At 34.5% G+C, this 19,223-nt stretch overlaps 3 protein-coding genes across 3 annotated transcripts; all 3 read left to right on the forward strand.

Moving 5' to 3' along the window:
• The first annotated feature begins 301 nt into the window (after window positions 1-301).
• Window positions 302-4,170, forward strand: LOC145584589 (uncharacterized). Its single transcript, XM_081641405.1, has 6 exons — window positions 302-490; window positions 589-645; window positions 1,178-1,331; window positions 1,497-1,594; window positions 1,695-1,760; window positions 3,766-4,170. Exons 1-6 carry the CDS (start codon window positions 362-364, stop codon window positions 3,802-3,804), a joined length of 543 nt encoding a protein of 180 aa, XP_081497531.1. The 5' UTR covers window positions 302-361; the 3' UTR covers window positions 3,805-4,170.
• Window positions 4,171-5,601: 1,431 nt separating this feature from the next.
• On the forward strand, window positions 5,602-6,289 carry LOC145586011 (putative steroid-binding protein 3). Its single transcript, XM_081642713.1, has one exon. The coding sequence runs from the start codon at window positions 5,784-5,786 to the stop codon at window positions 6,081-6,083; it is 300 nt and encodes a 99-aa protein (XP_081498839.1). The 5' UTR covers window positions 5,602-5,783; the 3' UTR covers window positions 6,084-6,289.
• Window positions 6,290-12,481: 6,192 nt separating this feature from the next.
• Window positions 12,482-16,802, forward strand: LOC145586012 (ubiquitin C-terminal hydrolase 22-like). The gene is made up of 3 exons (XM_081642714.1): window positions 12,482-13,650; window positions 14,299-14,417; window positions 15,174-16,802. Exons 1-3 carry the CDS (start codon window positions 12,842-12,844, stop codon window positions 15,920-15,922), a joined length of 1,677 nt encoding a protein of 558 aa, XP_081498840.1. The 5' UTR covers window positions 12,482-12,841; the 3' UTR covers window positions 15,923-16,802.
• The last annotated feature ends 2,421 nt before the right edge of the window (window positions 16,803-19,223 follow it).

Raw genomic sequence — 19,223 nt, forward strand, 5'->3', positions numbered from 1 at the left:
TCTAATTGAGGTATTTGGTAAACAACTAATCACATTAGCTGATTGGTATGAATCGGCTTATTTTGGAAACGCCCCAAACCCGAGCGTCAAATTTTTTTAGATTATGATTGAGTCAGGTCGAGTTTTGACACCGCGAATCCACGGGCCACGAGTCAACGACGGGCCACATAGTTTTGGTCTATTGGAGATTTGGAGGAGGCTCCAATCAAGTACTCGTAGAGTCGTAGAGTCGTAGTGTTCGTAATTCACCGCAGTAATAGAATATAGATCAAGTCATCAAGAGCAAAATTGTTAAAACAAAAAAATATCTGCTCTTCATCGTCTTCAACCACCCAGAAAAGAGAAAGAGGAGAGAGAAAATATGGAGAAAGGTAAAGGAATCATGGTTGGAGGAAGAAGATGGGCTGTTGAATTCACTGATAATTCTACTGCTCCTTCTACTCGCGACTTTCCAGATCCTCCTGGTTTCACTCGCGCCTCTCAAGATCAGGTTTTGATTTCGATTAATTTTGTGCTTTTTTTATTCGATTTGATCCTGAATTTGTGAAATTAGGGTTTAATTTGTTGTTTCTTGTTGTAATGAATTAGGAAGATTCGTCTGTTGCTCGTCAAAAGAAGGATGCTGAAGCTAATTGGAAAGCTCAGGTAAAATTTAATCTCTTTTTCGAAATTAGGGTTTATGTTTTTTTGGTAATGTATTGCTCTAATCGTGGACTTTATTTAGTTCTGCGGTTACTAATTAGTATAATTTGAATCAATTTTGGGAATGTGCTTGTACTGGTTGTAATCAAATTGCGGCATTCTATTGACTTTTATGTGATCTTCACAATGAAGGTTTATATTGATTGTATGATTATATTAAAATTGTAGTATTCTGTTAGATGTTGAGGTGTGATACCGAATAGATAGTGTATCCGGACAGAATTACGATTGTTTTAGTGTTGCTAGCTGATTTGAATGTGAGGAGAGACAGTTTGGGTTTCGTAGTGTTGATAGCTTTGAAGTGAGAATCACTTTCAAAAGCTAATAATTTTTTGATTTTGAAGTCAATTGTTCAATTAGTTGTCATCGCCTCCTTATGAGATAAGATTATGGAATCCGTTGTTTGGTTGTAGTAAGGAAAGGTAGGATTTATGGCTAGCATGTAACTAACATTGCACTCTGTTTCTGTATATAGAAAGCTTGGGAAGTTGCTCAAGGTCCTGTAAAGAATTTGATGATGATGGGATTCATGATGTGGATGTCTGGAAGTACCGTACATTTGTTTAGCATTGGTATTACTTTTTCAGCTCTTTGGCAGCCCATTAGTGCCCTTCGAGATGTTGGAAAAGGTACAATCATCTACTTGAATGCCTTGTTATTGAGTTTGTTTTATCCTCTATATGACACTGTAGTAGTTATAACATATACGGGTACATTGCATTTTTACTTTCTGCTTGGTAGGTATAATGCAATATAATAGCTTGATGACAATCAAAATTGGTTTTGTTTTACAGTTTTTGAGCCATACAAGGACAGCAAAGTTGAGCTTTTAGGGCCAAAGTTGGTCTTCCTTGCTCTTAATATGGTGGGACTTGCCCTTGGTATCTGGAAGGTAATTTGAGTAGCTAAAGCATTGTATTGGAAAGGAGATAGGTTTCATTTTTTTTTAGGTTTTTTAACAAGTATATACCTTTTTATTTTCGTACTGGCAGCTGAACACACTGGGTCTTCTCCCAACACATGCTTCAGATTGGGTGTCATCTTTACCTCCTGCTCAGGTTCTAGCATTACCTTATCTCTTTTTCTGTTTATTATTTGTAATTCTGGTGACATACAATATGAGAAAACCACTGATGATTCTTAGATGTGATGCCTTAATGGATACCTTTGTTCTTGATCCAGTTTATGATCATGTATGATTTATAACTAAGTGTCCTTGTTATTAAGCTCTTGAAAACCTGTCTAAAGGTCAATATTATTAATTTAAGCTTAATTCAGACCAGTTCTTTAGAGTGTATACGCTTTTGAGCCTGCATAACCCCATGTTTCTATCAACGGGGTTTTAGGTTTACTCTTTTTAGAGTTTGGTGCTTGAAACACTTTTATTGCCATGTGGTGTTTGTTGTAGCCCTTGTAGATGCTGCAATTGGTGGTGGTTAAAAAAAACAGCTTTGTTCTCGTTAATGTATGTTTTAATGAGTAGAATTCATTTGCCTTTATTTGGGGGAGAAATTTTCTTTCTTTTTTTGAAGGGGGAAATAGGGGTAGGGGCCACCTTGAATTCTGCAATGCACTCACCCTTCCATCTATGAAAGGAAAAAGAACCTTAACTATGTTGCATTACAAAAATGTCAAGAGCATGTATTTCAGCCTTCTCTGTTCACTTTACATGTGGTCACCTTGTTAAGAGCTCTTGACTTCTGCATTATACTGGTGGTTGTTGGGAGATCAAGATGATATAGCTTTGCCCCTCGCAAGCATAGAGGTGATTTCCATCTTTTTTTCTTGAATGCCAGGATTATACCAGAGGTGATTAAAATATTTTTTAATCCCATCCTTATTGGTGACTTTCCCATATGATCCAACTTTTAAAAACCTCATCTGGCTTTAATCTTTTAAACCTTAAGCAAAAACGGCTAGCATCCCAATTATTGCCACTCTCTGGACATCCTAAGGCTTTTGGTGCAACCGGTTTCCAATTCCCCCCCCCCCCCCCCCCCCCCCAAACAAACAAAAAAAAAATAAAAAAATGATTCCCTGCAGATATATGTCACGGTGAACATATGCAAGTTGTCGAAAACAAATCCATATTGGCGATCTTTTAAGTGTAGTGATGAAAGTATGAAAATTTTCAGTGGTGATGGAACTTAGTGCTAAGAAGCACTGTGATGTTGTTAGGAAGATGTGAAAATGTACATACTCTTAATTAGTTATTTACTCTTCATATGAAATAGTTGCATCTGTGTGCTTAAGGAATGTGATGCTTATACAGGACTCTTTTATTATAAAGGCTGTGAGAATAGTGAATAAAACAATTTATTGGTGAAATGAAACAGATTTCTTGATGTTTGTATATGTTAGGGGTGCTTTTGATCAGCATCACTATGGCTCTTTGTCATGGAGTTGCTCTGATACTGATATATGTTAGGGGTGCTTTTGTATATGTTAGGTGTGCTTTTGATCAACCCCTAGAATTTTCCCCTGCTAGTCTTCTGTCCTCGGCTTTACTATGGCTCTTTGTCATGGAGTTGCTCTGATACTGATATACCGTTAATCGATAGCTTCCTGGACACTATTCCTTGGATAGATGATTGATCTAATAGACTGACACATCCTTGAATTGATGTATAATACACGTTATAGATGCAGCTTGTTAGATGAAATCTAGATGCTCCTTTAATTATTGTTGTTGAATGCTGATGTAGTGATACCTTTTTCCATTATGTCCTTTACCCTTAATACTAGTAATATATTCTTTTATTTATGTTATATGTGAGGGTGCACTACCAGTCATGTATGCACAAATGCACAGACAAAGTATAATATTTGTTGATTTCTGAGGAAGGAATAATTACTGTTAAGCTAGTGGAGAGAAGGAAATTTTAGGCTGTTTTTATTTGTCTGATTGCTATTTAAGGTAGGTGTATTAATAGTGTTGGGGTTTCAATATCTTGCTTGTCACCAGCTAGTCTATTGTACCATCTATATCAATGTTGTATGAGCTTGTATCTTGGACTTTCAATTTTGATTATAACCTTGACAAATTTTTGTTGCTACTCTCAGGAAGTTGAGTTTTCCGGTGGTGGATTGCCTCTGTATTAATTGCTTGCTAAATCCTTCATTTGTTGATCCTACAATCTACAAGAATAGCTTGATTGGAACGAGCCTGGTAGAAGATATCAAAGAAGCATAGCTGTTTTGTTGATCCCTTTTGTATGATCAGGTTTATAATTGCACATCATACTTTAGGACTTCGTATTTTATGTGCAATATTCAAGACAGTTCCTATCTTTTTGCGAAATTTTTGGAGACATGAAGAAGTGCAGGGGATTCAGTATGCTAGACATTTCTTATATTCATAGGTCCTTTACATACCAATCTGTTTTTGCTGTATCAGGGGTCAAGAACCCAAAAGGCATAAACAGTAACTTGAACTCTAATTATAATTAATCTTTCTTTTTCTGCTTGCACGTATATTAAAGTTTTGTTATCAGTCTGGTTGAGATTTTAACTCACTCTTTTTCTGCATTTGAGTTCTCTCAATTATTTACCGATTGCATTCTTATCATGTAACCAAACAGCACTATCGAATGTAGCAATAGCATGATCATGGAGTTGCATGCTACTGGCACGATATAATATAAGGTACCTAAGGGGAGGTGGAGCACTTAGTTCATTCGAAATTTCGAACAAATAAGGAGGTGTTTCTAAGGTAGTGAGTTCCACACTTCCACCTACAGACTGGTATGTGGTATGCCCAACTGTGATGGAGCAGCTAAAGGGTAGTTTGACCTCGAGAGGCTGAGGGCGGTGGTGGGAATATAAGAGACTGCTATGCAGGTACAATGTCTTCGTGTGCCTCGGATTTGGAAGTTGCAGTGACTTCAGAGTTGAGGTTATGCTTTGGTCAGGGGGCTCCAATTGGGAGAGACTTGGAAGTTGGAAACAAGCGCAAGATGGTTATTAAAGTCCGTGTTTAAATCCTATAAAGCACAGAAAAAGAAGTTGATGAAATAAACTTGATTAATCGACCACATGAACAAAACCTTTACTTCAAAGCCTTCGTCAATGGATACAAAAGAAATGTGTGAGAATTATTACTTACCCCTCCTGTATACTTAAAGGTAGGCCATTAGGCATATTCAACGATATATTGTTGCTCGTTTTTCATTGTTATGTAGCAAATGAGTAAACATATTCGTTTTGGATACGTCTATCTCTACATATACACGGTGCATAGCCTGATCCACGTGTTGTGTGTAATGTGGTCAAGTTAAGCGGGTTGAACCCATTGTGCTTGTAACAAATTTTGGAGATGTTACCATGCATGGCCCATCAACATGCTATGTTTGGCTTGTAGAGGGATTATGCTAAATTTGGTCATTTTTATGTAAGTGCATGATCCACCTTTATGCCACTTCAATACATATAAACTTACTGCTCCGTAGTACATAGTGATGATATTAAGTCAGATTAGTCCGTGCCAAAGCATGACACATCATGAAAAATGTGTTGCATTGCACAAAATTGTTCATGGAGAGTGTGAGTCACATTTTTTTTTGAAAAAAGTTAAGTTTGACCTACGCATGTAAGTACAACACAATATCAAGTAAAGCTTGAATTTTCCATTTAAAAATTCAATTCATCACCTAACTAGTAGACACGAAAACCCGGCACAAACCAAGGTCTGACACAACCTATATCCATCTTTATCTAACGTGTCTTTGTAAAAAATCATTAGAAAGACATTAATGGCCCCATTGGAAATTACTTTTGACCCAATGTATCAACTTTAATTATCAAGCAGTTGAATAATTTCTACTTGTTCATACAAAATGTAATTAATACATATACCAATTTCCAATTAATCACAAAATTACAATTGTAACATAAAAATGTATCCTTCAGCTTCGAGTAGCGTAACAATTAGGCGAATCAAAACGCAAAAAGCCAACTCCTTTATACAAACAAACAACAATTTATATTCACCAACTCAATCTTCACACATTTTCACACCTTCCAACAAAAATTCCAATTTCTCTCTCCTAAAAACCCCATTTTTCATCCGAAGAACATCATCAATGGAGTTCACACTACAACAGCTTAAACAGTACGATGGAACCGACCCATCAAAACCCGTTTATGTCGCAATTAAGGGTCGGGTTTTCGATGTTTCAACCGGCAAGAATTTCTACGGACCAGGTGGGGCCTACGCCATGTTTGCCGGAAAAGATGCTAGTAGAGCTCTTGCTAAGATGAGCAAGAATGAAGACGACGTCGTTTCCAACATTGATGGCCTTTCTGACAAGGAACTTGAGGTTCTTGCTGATTGGGAGAAGAAGTTTGAAGCTAAGTACCCTGTTGTTGGTCGTGTTGTTTGAAAGTTTTAATCTTTGATGAAATAATTATGGAGTAAGTAGTATGATTAATTATGTTGGTCTTATGTTTATGTTATGAAATTTATGGAAGTAATAATTGTCTAATACCATAATTTGTATGTTGGTGTAATTTGATTATCTGGGTTGTTGATGGAATTCTGATGAGAACTGTAATATTTAACTTGGTTAATAAATTTGACTTTTTCTAATGTTGAATTTGATATTTTTATTTTAGATTTTATATGGTTTGATGAATGTAATGATTTGGGTTGGGAATTGAAAGGTTGAATTGATTTGAATTTGGTTTTGATTGATTGGTCAAAAAGTCAGAATTTCAATGTTGGTGTCACTTTTATGCAGGGTTTGATGAATGTATTGATGTGGGTTGAATATTGAAAGGTTGAATTAATTTGAATTTGGTTTGATGGAAAGGTTAAATTTCAATGTTTGCATGACGTTGTGTATGGTTTGATGAATGTAGCTATGTCGGTTGATATTTGAATTGTTGAATCAACTCGAATTTGGTTTGATCCGAAGCTGTATACCAATTTGGGTATGACTTTTGTGTATAATTTGATGAATGTAATGATCTGGGTTCAAGATCAAAAGGTTGAATTAACTTGAATTTGGTTTGATCGAAAAGTCGGATATCAATGTTTGTATGACTTTTGTGTTTAGTTTTTTGTTTATAAGATTTGGGTTGAGAATTGAATGGTTGAATTAACTTGAATTTGGCTGATTGAAAAGTTGAGCTTCAATGCTTGTATGACTCTTGTGTATGGTTTGATGGATGCAGTGATTTGAGTTGAGAATTGAATGATTGAACTATCTCGAATTTTGTATGATCAAATAGTTGAGCTTCAATGTCGGTACAACTTGTGTAGTTGTGTATGGTTTGATGGATGTAGTGATGTGGATCGAAAGTTGAAATGTAGAACTATCAAGGATTTTGTATAATCAGTTGGTTAAAATTTGGAATTTTTATGTTGATTTAACCTTATGTATCTGGATTGTTGATGGATACTTGATTAATGATTTGACCTTTTGAAGCTGTGTGTGATTTCTTATGCTGTCTGTGTATGATTTTATGGATGTGCTGTGGATGATAAAATTAACTTGAATTGGGTATGGTTGATTTGTTTGAGAAGTAAAAAATGCTGTATATATGTTCAGTTTTTGTAGTTATATATGTTCAGTTTTTGTAGTTTTGATGGATGTAAAATTCAGAATTGTATGCGACTTTGGGTATGGTTGATTTGGTTGAGAAGTTAAAATGTTGTATATTTCTTCAGTTTTTGTATTTTTGGTGGATGTAAAATTCAGAATTGTATGTGAATTGATTTATATAATGATTTATGCTGGAAGTTATAAGTTAGAATTTTCTTTTCCCTAGTTCTGGTGCTTGTTGAACTTTTATTCAGGATGATTTCTTGAGAAACTTTTAGGTTTTTCCGTGTGGTTGTTGATGGATATTTCAAAGTTGTTTGGAATCATGTATATATATTTAAGAATCCATATACTTGTATTTATTGATGAATGACTTGTTAAAACTTTTTCTGTTGATATTGGGTTTTTAATGTTTCTTATTGTTTCTTTGAGTAGTTTAGTAAATTAAATTTGAGGGATTTCTTAAATCTTTGTTGATGACTGACTATGGCTGTGCTGATTTTGAACTTTGAAAATGTTAATTTGGGTGTTCTTCCATGATCATCTTGGCTGTTCAAGTAGTATAGAGATATGCATTTTTAGATGGAATGTCATCTCAGATTTGGGTTGGTAATGTAGTCATTAATTCGTGCAGGATCAATTGCTTCTATTCTTTATATTCTATTTGTAAATTATTCATGAAAAAAATATTTTTTAAAGAGAGGAATGCTGTTGGGAATTAGGTATTTAACCATGAACCTTCCAAAATTTTGTATTAGGTGTGTCACGGGGGTATGTTTTTAGGAGTTATGGGGGTATGTTTGTGTGTAACTTTTACTATTAGTGTGTGTTATTATTTCCAAATAATTTGTTCTTGATTGATGCTTATATAGTTAAGTACCATTTTGGGTTGTAAATCTGTGATTTTTCTTCTGCCTCAACAAGTAAAGGAAGTATACTTTTTTTTATTTATTTATTTATTTTATTTATTTTTATAAAGTTTAGTTTCATATCATGGATGTTTAGTGGTAGTATGAGACGTATTATAAATCATCCTGTTATAAGATGTAACATTTAATCTTCTACTTCAGTTTTTCTGGCTAATGCATAGGCATTTTTGAGTATGAAGTATGGTGAATGGTTTGCTTATATTAGATGAAGAGTAATTGTTCCTTTCCCTATATATCAATGTGTGTGCCAAATGTGATAAATAGAAAGCTTTTTGAGGATGTGGGTGGAGAGAGCTTATTTATGATTGTGTGTCAGTTTTGCCTTCCAGTCTTTATCGCTTGATTCAAATCAGACTCCAGTTTTGATATTTGGTACAGGTCTGTAAATCAAAAAATTCTCTAGAGTCAATACTTTAAAACCACTGCAATATCTTGTTAGGCTGCCAGTTACGGACTTGCAGTAGCTACTAAATAGGCTTAAACAATCCTCATGCTGGATAGGTGCTGCCTAGGCTGACTGGTCATGGATTGCTCGTGACTTGCAAAGTAACGAGTAGCTTATGGTTGTTGCCACTTCTACTCCTGGCAAAGTCCCCTGTTTTTATCTGTTTGTAATGTTCCATAAATGCTTTCCACTGTTTGGCCTTTAAAAATCAGCCTCTCGGTTTGCCTCAACTCTAATTTTTAGATTGGTAGGGTAAACATTTTGAATTTTGACCTCCAGAACCCTTTGAGTCAATACACACTGGATAGCTGATGTGGTTATCGTCATAATTTGCTGGAGTGTACGTATGTTTGTTTTGACTCTGCGAGCTATATAAAATTTCTAATTATTGTGGGAGTGAGTTTTTACCATGGTTATTTTTAAAATTCTTGTTTCATTATCAGTTGGTGGTTTGAAGAATATATTCCCTGAGTATATGTTTGGTACATTAAAGAGGGAAGCATTAGAAATTTGTTTCTATGGCCAAAGACGCTATTATGTTGTAGTTGTTTACCCCCAATTTCCAGGATTACTATTTTCATGGCTGTTTTATGCCTATAAAGTTATGCTCTCTTTTGTAGTTTGCCGTCTTTTTTTTGAAGGTTTGACTTCTGAGGTTGTAGCTTTATAGGGATTGGTAACATTGGATGCAGTTATATTGATTTTATGAATGACTTATATGTTACTTCATAGTGGATATCTATGAAGTAACTGCCATTGTTCTTTCAGCCCTTCAGCTGATTCTCCATACCCTTTTTACGGGAGGTTTTGAAGCAAGATGTGGTCCTCTTCCATTCAAAAGGAATGGAATTGTGGTTCGTCTTAAGAGATCCTAGGTGCAAGGCAAATTCAGCTGGCTGTTTCTATTGCATATATAATTATCCAAGATGCTGTATATGCTGTTGCAGCACAATATCTGATGATGCAGCTCAATTTATCTTCTGTGTGTTTAATTCGTCTTTTAAACATCTGGTTTACTCATTCTAATTTGGGCTTTTCCTTTTCCCAGTTTGGATGTTGATTGACTTTGGTTCTGCTGATTTTGAACTTTGTGGTTAATTTTGGGTGTTTTCTGCCGATTTATTTCAGAATGTCTGTAAACATTTCCTTGAAATGTAATGTACATTTTTGAGATTTTCATTTCTTGCACTCAAAGAAAGCAAGGCTGACATAAACTAGGTGATTACGCTCTATATCTCAACGTGGTTCTTGCAGTATATTTTCCAATCTTCTTTTAGGCTACCTGTTATACAGCTTTTAAAATGTATAGTTTTGGGATCATCAGGGGTCATGTTTGTGTCTAATTTGTGGGGCTAGTGAGAGTCATGATTTGTGAAAGACGTGTTCTTGTTTGATGCTTTTATAGAAAGTGATATCTTCATTCTAACTCAAGGATATTTTTGAGCCTGTCTTTTGTTTACCACCTCAATAAACTGAAAAAGTATACAACTTCTTTTCTATAAAGGAAGTTGGCATTGATTCATGTCGTGAATATTAGATGTTAGAATTGTAGTTAATTCTATTGCAAGATGAAGGGTTTAATCTTCTGCTATGTTTATCTTTCTGATTTGTATGTGTATACCCTGTCCTTGGCATCCTGTGGACTGTTACGATTTTATTGTCTTATCAGTTGAAGGAACATTGCTCGTTTATGTGCTGAAACAATAGATGTTTGTCTGTTTTTTTATGACAGCTAAGCAATCCTTTACAAAATTCTATCATGTTTGAAAATTGGTTGATGTTATATGTGCGATGTTTTTGAATACTTTTTCACTGGTAGTTGGCGATAAAATGAAGAAATTGTGCCTGACTGGTGCTAGATGCATTGAAGAGAAATGTGAGGAGCTTAGTTATATGTCTGACATTGCTAAAGGTTTGGTTGTTTCGCCAATTATCGGGCGTAAAAGTTGTCATGGCTGTTCATCTTTGTTGCTTCCTTGTTGAATAATGTTCGTCTAATATCAGTTGTTATAGCCTTATAGTGGTTGGTCACATTACTCACATAGGATACAAATATATTGATAAAATGCTTTCATTAATGGATTGTACTTTGTGTTACCTTTAGCTCGATATTTAGAATGTCCAAAGTATTCATTCAGCTGATGTTTCCTTACCCTTTGGAAGGGAGGTTTTTAAGCACGATATGGCCCTCTTCCATGCAATGAAATGAAATAGTGGTTCATCTTAGGAGAATACTATGTGCAAGATGGCTCTTTCTTGATCTTTATATTACGGCGCAATTTCTGCTGTTTATGGTTATCTGTATACCAGAAGCAGTTAGCTTGTGATTGTTGCAATGTAGGAGTGTATATGATCTGCACTATTTCTTTGCTGTGCTTTAAGCTTTTGGCTTTTTAAACTCATTACTCAACCCAGATTCTGCATTGAGCTCACTGAGCCTTGGGAGTTTACGCTTGGATTGATTCTTTCACTTTAATCAGCAGATTGTGACCTAAGTGGGGCCGACTTGTGGTGTTGAGCGACCTGGTAGGGAAACCATGAGCTGGTTAACGAAGAAGCTCAACTTGCAAGAAAGTTGGTTTCTTGCACCACTGGTTTCGGTTTTGCAACACCATCAGCTCTAAAGTTTAAATGATACCGTGTTTAAATTCTTAGTTGCCCATGTGATGATGCAAGGCAAAAACACAAAGGAGCAAAGATGGCACCAAAATTTAGGGCATACTCCAACGCTTTCATTTATACAGGTCAATGTGAAAAAATAGACTTCCTTCATAGGCCATAAATGTACACATAGGCCACTTTCACAGTCTTCTTTCATTTGATCTTGTGACTTTGTGAGAGTTTGGGGACATGCAACATGCAAGTCTGATCTAGTTTTGTAAGTAATTATGATGTTCCCATTGATGATTTTGTAATTTTATTGATGAAGTTCATGATAATGAAAATAAAATGCAATATTATAATGTGCATCCTACTCATCTTTAAAAAAATAAAAAAATAGATTGTTTCGATTGAAAATCAATTAAAGTCTTAATCCCATAAGTGGAATCGGTCGGCTTTACAATTAAAAAAAAATGTTTCTACTCATGTTACATGCTCTTTTATCAAAATTCATGTTCTTTTTACTACTTGATCTTGTATTATTGTTACATATCATATTCATACAAGAATAGAAGGAACATTATAGAAAATAAGTAGCAAAAATAAACTATACATTATACCTATAATTGATGCTAGCGCAATTATAGACAAGAAGTATGGCCTTAAGGTATGGGTAAGGGGAAAGGGGTCTATTAACAAAGGTTTTTTACGCTGTAAAATTGCCTGATATGTATTCGAAGAAATGTAATGGCTACTAATTGAAAAGTGAAGTTTTGAGGATAAATGGTTTTAATCTTATACACGTTTGTTGTTTTGACTTACGATTAAAGTTTATGTACTTATTCAATACAAATGTAAATCACTGCAACGATAAATCAACGAAACTAGTCATATTAATCAATAAATTTATCATGTATAAAAAAACCGCAAAAAAGACAATATTGTAGACAAGTTTCATCAACACCAACATACTCAAAACATAATCATCTAACTTATCAAACATCCACATAATATCCAATACTATATTGCTATTAACTTATTATTAAGTCTCCTCAACTTATTTTAAGTCACCTCTATGAAATCTTCAAAATGGATGCCAAATTGACAATAATCAAGGCAAAAAAGCAACCACATACCCTCCCAATAATAGTACAACCCCGAGAAATAAGGTAGAAAAATAAAAGTAGCAAAAAAAATTATTAATTATTAAAAAAAAAAATGCAAAAATCCCAAATGAAGTAGAAAGTGTAAGTGCCCTATTATGTGAGTAACTCACCGCCCCACCTAAAGTAGTCTTAGACCACCACCCGTCTTCTTCCTCCACCCCCTCTTCTCCTCCCCTTTGCCTTGGAAAAGTCTTTTTCTTTTCCTTTTTTTCTTCTTATTTTTATTATTATCTTTCACTTTTATCAATCAAGATTTGATCTTTCATCTTGTATTATCTTCAATCTTACAAATTTTAATTGTATTAATATCATTTGATAACCCTATTAATTCAATCATTAATCTTTGTATTTTTTTTTTAAAGGTTAGATCTCTGTTTCTATTTCTGCCCTTAATCTAACATCTAATTTCGCAATTTTTTCTAAAAATAATTATTATTATTTTGTTGATTGTAGATGTTTACAAAGAACCCATCTTTTTCAATCCCAAAACCATGTAAACATCTCTCAAATCTCAAGTTAAAACATGGGTTAAATTGTTATACCCACCTCAAAAATTACCTAAAATCAACCCCAAATGCTAAAAATCCAATCTTTTTTAGTCACAGAGATGATGCCCCCAGATGCAGTTTTTGTTCTGGGTCTAATAAGGGTAGATTTTACATTTGTTTAATTTGTTCAACAATTTCTTGTTTCTCAAATTCAGATTCACCAAATCACACCCATTTGCATTCTGACTCCAATAATGGCCATGAAATAGCTGTTGATCTTGACAGAGCAGAATTATATTGTTGTGTATGTTGTGATCAGGTGTATGATCCTGATTTTGACAGGGTTTTCATGTCTCAAAATTTCGAGGAAATTAAGAACACTCAATCAAAAATTAGTACTAGTACTAGTTCAATTAGTAGTAGTAATGGGTGTAATGGTAGTAGTTTAAGAAAAGTATCATCAGTTGAGTTGGATTTGATGAAATCGAAACAATTAGTTGTTTTGAGACGAGATCCGAGATCAAAAATGGTGTTCCCTTTAGGATTAAGGGGTTTGAACAATTTGGGAAGTACTTGTTTTATGAATTCTGTGTTGCAAGCATTGCTTCATGCTCCTCCTTTGAGGAATTACTTCTTGAGTGACAGCCGCCATCGAAAGTCTTGTAAGAAAAGGTCATCTGATCAGCTGTGTTTGCCTTGTGATATTGATGATCTTTTCACTGCTGTTTTCTCTGGTGAACGATCTCCTTATAGCCCTGCTCAATTTCTTCACAGGTATCCTCATTCATTCAAAGATTCGATGTTTATCTCCATTTTAATCATAATGTTTGAGTTTACTACATGCTAGTATATGTTATTACATGTTGTATACTTGAATAGTGTGTCATTTTGATTGAAATCTTGAGAAGTTGAAATGTGTGAGGATTTTGTGAATTTTGGGTGTTTTTGGATGAAGTATAAGGATATCAATATATGGGAGATCATGTTGCATTGGATTGGGATGAGTGAAGGACAAAATCTATGTGAGCAACTCGACTTGACTCATGGGATGGTTTCTTAGTCTGTGAAGACGCCGACCCTATAGATTTGGAATTAAGGCTTTGATATTGTTGTTCTGGTGGATAGGAATATGGGGCAGCTTTTGCATGATTTTTTAGTGATTGAGTTGAATCTTTGTTTCGAACTATGGTTTGGATTTTGGAATTAAGGCTTTGATACTGTTGTGGTGGTGGATAGGAACATGGGGCAGCTTTGGGATGATATATAGTAATTGGGTTGTGTATCTTTGTTTAGAATTGTGGTTTAAATGGATAGTGTATTTTGACTGTTTGCTTGAATTGATGTGTGGTATCTGCTGTTTCGGTTGAATTTGCATCTTTGGTGATTCCACCTGAGATAAAAACTTCTTTTTTGTCTTTACAGTTGGTGGTTGCACTCAGAAAATCATGCAACCTATGAGCAGCAGGATGCACATGAATTCTTTATATCAATTCTTGACCAAATACATGAGAAAGAATCCAAGAACTTGAAGCTGAATGGAGGTGGGTGTTAGTGTTAGATTTAGGTGTTTTGTCCGTCTTTGATTTGTAATTGTGGCACAACAATATCAAGAAAGCTTTAAGTTATAGTGTAAGTTTAGAGCGCCAAAATTTGTTCTGAAATGCAATCACTGTCCTTAACTGTATAATATGAGGCACAAATACTGTCTTCTGCTTCATGAGGGCCCAAAGAAATTTGAATGGAGCATATAATGGAATTTTTCTAAGCTGTTTATGTGATACTGTCTGTTCCCCAAAGGAAATTCATGTTTTCTCATTATATGGATGTTTGAAATAGTTTATTGGAATGTGTATGTTGTTTCCCACACATTAGTATACTAATATCAGTTCAAATTGCTATAAATATAGGGAAAACAGGGAAAGATAGATTCTTTGTTTCATTGGAAATGACTAATGCTATGAATGTTAAATGTGCTCGAACTTTAGAATTCTTTAGTAACTGAAAGAATAAAATGCTTCCTATTTTCCATATAAATATTAGCTTTTCAGTCGGATTTCAAAACCTCTAAGATCAAACTTTTAGCATCGTATAGGTCTTTTATAATGTTAGTTATACTTGTACTTTCACATTATTAGTCAAGCTTATTCTTACAAATTGATGGTAAGAGTTGCAGGAATTCGGAAAGATTGGTCAAATAAGTACTTTTGGAAGTTGAAATGTGTGAAGTAGTTGGTGCTAATGAACCAACTATTATATTTAATGATCCCTCTTAACACAATCAATATTCTTTGTCACAGATGTAAGAGACTGTGAGTGCATTGCACATAGGGTATTTTCCGGCCTTCTGCGTTCAGATTTGTCTTGCACTGTATGTGGGACCACTTCAACTACCTATGATCCTTTTATCGACATATCTCTTGACTTGGATAGCCAAACAACCCATGCAAGTAGCAGCGACAACATGACAACGCTATCAAGTTGCCTGGGTCATTTTACAAGGTCTGAGAAGCTGGGATCTGATCAGAAGCTTCTTTGCGGAAATTGTCAAGAAAGGCATGAATCATTGAAACAATTGTCATTCAGACAGCTGCCCTTGGTTCTCTGCTTACATATTAAAAGGTTTGAGCATTCCCATGTCCGAAAAGTTTCCAAGAAGATTGACCAATACGTACAGTTTCCCTTCTCTTTGGATATGTCCCCATATATGTCATCGTCTATAGTCAGAAGTAGGCATGGGAATAGAATGTTTGCTCTTGAAGATGATGAAGCTGATGTAGTTACAGATTATGAGATTTTTGCTGTAGTAACACATTCGGGGATGCTTGAATCTGGGCACTATGTCACTTTTCTACGTTTGCATAACCAGTGGTATAAATGCGATGATGCATGGATATTAGAGGTTGATGAAGCGACTGTTAGAGCTTCTCAGTGCTATATGATATTCTATTTGCAGAAAATGCTGTATCACAAGACGAGTGATGACTTGATCTGCTCGCCCATTTCTCCTAGAAGAGATGCATTTCTTCCTATAGCAGGTTGTTGCTGATTGATGATGATTGTGTTTTCTGCTGGATTTAAGAGGCTTAAAAATTGCCATATTGACCCTGTGGAGGTCGCATACAAGCTGCCAATTAAAAGAAATCATCTGCAAAGACTCGGAAATGACCTCATCTTTGCATGAACTGCCTGTCTGGTGCATGCTTGAGATATGCAGGACCCAAGTGAAATCTGGCTGATCTTTGATTTGAGAGGTTCCTGAATAACCTATTTGAAATGGAGCTGATGAGGTACACTGCAGAGTAAAATGTTGATGAAGCCATCGCTTCTAATTGTTGCAGGCACCAGAAGCTTCAATGTGTTTCATAGTTTTTATAGGCTGCTAATAGAAAACTGCAGCAACAGAGTTGGAGGGTATAATATCATGCTCATCGAAATATGAGATACCGAAAGGCTCCAACTTTACACATTTGCAGCAAATCTTGGTAAGGAGATTCCAGGAAAAAAAAGAAAAAAAACAAAACAAATTATTCTTGTATAGAATAAGCGGACAATTATGTTTAGCTTGATTTTTCTCATATTTTCTTCATTTTGTAATGGCCTAGAATTTTTTGGCGGTCAATGTTAACTTCGTCGAACCATAGAGATTTTTTTTTTTTCCCTCTTTTCATTCATGTATTTCTTTGCTAATTGCAATTGTGAAATTATGAATTCAATAGGCATGTCGCCGTTAACTGTTATGAAATGGCTAAGTCCAATATCATGAAAATTCTGTACTGAGTGTTTCTTTTCAACTTGCTTTGTTGAAGTTTATTTGCATAAACTGCTATACCAAGAATTAGATCATATGGTGTGCTTTAACTTGGTTGTTTTGCTTGTGCCATTCATTTTATATTACTGTATAAGACTTGGTCTGTTTGCCTTTTATGCAGAAAGTCTTTCTATTCTGTAGTTGTTGTACCTATAATAAAAGATTATGTATTCGGGCATTAAAAGACTAAAATTTGAATGGTTAAACCAAGACTTAGGTCATCAACTAATCATCTTAGATTAATCCTAATTCGGGTTAGCAAAGATTTAGCATGATTTTAGGTTTCATCACTTCTACCAATTGGTTTTCGATGTAATGGTGATTGGGACTACACTTGGTAGGGAGGACCCGTGTTCGATCGCCTGCAACAACAATTGGGACTAAAAAGGTTGAACCTAACCTGAACTGATTTCCGAATCCGGATAAGCTGAAAGGCTGAACTAAAAAGGTTTCATAAGTGATTTTTTTTTAAGAATACGGCCCCAAAAAATGAGCTCAACCCCCCCCCCCCCCCTTTCTCCCTCCCTCCCTCCATCCAAAATAAAGCGATGAACTGTGAGTCATCTATTACTACAGGTCACAATATCGAATACTATTAGAATCATCCAATATTATCACACCTATCTTAGTGCGTTCTTTTCATCCGTGATTAAAAAACTAACGTAATTAATGATAATTTTCTTGAAAAAGGTATAGAGAGTTGTAGAAAACTAGAAATATATAGCAGAATTTGGTGCAACCAATTTGTCACATTAAGCTACTTGTAACATGCTTGTCTGGAATGAGTTGTGGACTTGTGGATACTTAACATGTCAATCAAGTATGCTTTGTGACAAACTCTCATGGTGATGAGTTGATGGCCCATATTTTGTCTATTTCCCTAGTGGACAAAAAATCCACTATTCTTATATTTTGAATTATGGACTTATTAGATATTTTGTACATTAAAATTCTAACTTTCGGGTGAAAATGACCTATTTGTTTATTTCATTTGATTTTTTTAAATTTTGGGTTTCATTAGTAATATTAATTTTATGGGATAACCTTGTATTGTTGAATGTTTGGTAAGTGACTAGGTTTAAATAAGGTGATAAAAAATAACGGTAATGTTAATTTTTGAATACAATGTTGGCAAGAAAAGAATAGTGATATTTGTAAAGGGAATGAGGATGAGTACTACAACCGAGTGTCTAGGTAAGATGAAATGTTTTATGATTGATCTCATACTCTCAAAGTTAGAAGGTTCAATCCTTATCATTTGACTTTGCTGTACTTGGTAGCTATCAATAGAGTTATACGAGTACTTGTACATTGATAAACACTAGAGTGAATTCGTGGTGATTCACGGGAAATATTTATGTTTTGAGGTAAACAAACTCATCTCAAACATGTAAATAAAAGTGAAAGTTATAAATAAAGTTATTTGTTGTTGATAATTTGTATTTGAAATGGTTACATTTTAAATTTTAAGAATTATCATAATTAAAATCAAATAAAACCGACTTCTAATCCGCTATACTCGGTATGAGAGAGCAAGTAATTAAGCATTTTATACTAGACATTCCAATGTCATTTTACCAATTCCTTCTAGACACGAACTTTCATATCCTTAATAGTCAATTTTTGTATTTTTAAATCGTTCTTCATTGTAAATTTATAAGTGTATGAAACATTTCGTGCATCCTATAATAGTACTCCATTTGTTCCTTTATTACATGTCTGTTCTTTTTTGGGGTGACTAAAATTAAGTGTTTGTTTCTATTTATAAGTTGTACTTTTTTACAATATTATTCTCTTTTTGATAATTTGTCATCCTTTTTCTTTTTCTTTTTTTGTACTTTAACATCAATTCCCAATACTTTGTCTCTCCTAATTTCCAACCACTTTTTCTTTCTCTCTATCTCTCTCTAACCCCACATGCATATTTATACTCCCAATTATTAGTTTTAAAGAATTTTTAACTTTCTTAATTCCCGTACAAAATGAGAAATAGACATGTAATAAAGGCACAGAGGGAGAAGTAATACGAGATGGACCGAGAAAGTTTTTATATTCTTAGGGATTGTTCTTTTCAGCTTAATTTCAATTCAGTTCTATTCAGTTCTGTTCAGCTCCAATCAGTTCAGTTCAGCTCCTAATTTCCTTTCCTCATGAAATATTCATTTCAGCTCTATTCGGTTCAGTTCAGTTCCAATCAGTTCAGTTTAGCTCAATTCAATAAATCAGTTAATTTCCTAATTGTATTAGGGCGTGTTCAGCAAAATATAGCTGTGTAGGTAACTTTTAGCTGTTAGCTGTGAAGATAGATAATTTAGGTATGAGTGTTCGGTAAAGTAACGATTGACTAGCTGTTACATTTAAAAATCAATATTTTATATTTGATACTATAGATTAAATTTTCAACAGGTACCTCAAAAGCTACCTCTAATTTCAAAAGCTAATATTTCTAACTTTTCATAAAAGCTACCCTAACTACTACTTTATCAAACACTTACATTTTTTGTTAAGTAGTGATTTAATTTGGTTAAACCACTAAAAA

Source organism: Chenopodium album, chromosome 16 (assembly GCF_948465745.1).
Source record: "Chenopodium album chromosome 16, dcCheAlbu1.1, whole genome shotgun sequence".
Classification (NCBI taxonomy): Eukaryota; Viridiplantae; Streptophyta; class Magnoliopsida; order Caryophyllales; family Amaranthaceae; genus Chenopodium; species Chenopodium album.

What these genes read in the sequence shown, in the direction of transcription:
- LOC145584589 (XM_081641405.1), top strand. Translation starts at nt 362, where the DNA reads ATGGAGAAAGGTAAAGGAATCATGGTTGGAGGAAGAAGATGGGCTGTT. An exon ending in AAGCTAATTGGAAAGCTCAG is followed by an intron (nt 646 to 1,177) that starts GTAAAATTTAAT and finishes TTCTGTATATAG; the next exon opens with AAAGCTTGGGAAGTTGCTCA. An exon ending in CATCTTTACCTCCTGCTCAG is followed by an intron (nt 1,761 to 3,765) that starts GTTCTAGCATTA and finishes TGCTACTCTCAG; the next exon opens with GAAGTTGAGTTTTCCGGTGG.
- LOC145586011 (XM_081642713.1), top strand. Translation starts at nt 5,784, where the DNA reads ATGGAGTTCACACTACAACAGCTTAAACAGTACGATGGAACCGACCCA.
- LOC145586012 (XM_081642714.1), top strand. Translation starts at nt 12,842, where the DNA reads ATGTTTACAAAGAACCCATCTTTTTCAATCCCAAAACCATGTAAACAT. An exon ending in CCTGCTCAATTTCTTCACAG is followed by an intron (nt 13,651 to 14,298) that starts GTATCCTCATTC and finishes TTGTCTTTACAG; the next exon opens with TTGGTGGTTGCACTCAGAAA. An exon ending in GAACTTGAAGCTGAATGGAG is followed by an intron (nt 14,418 to 15,173) that starts GTGGGTGTTAGT and finishes TCTTTGTCACAG; the next exon opens with ATGTAAGAGACTGTGAGTGC.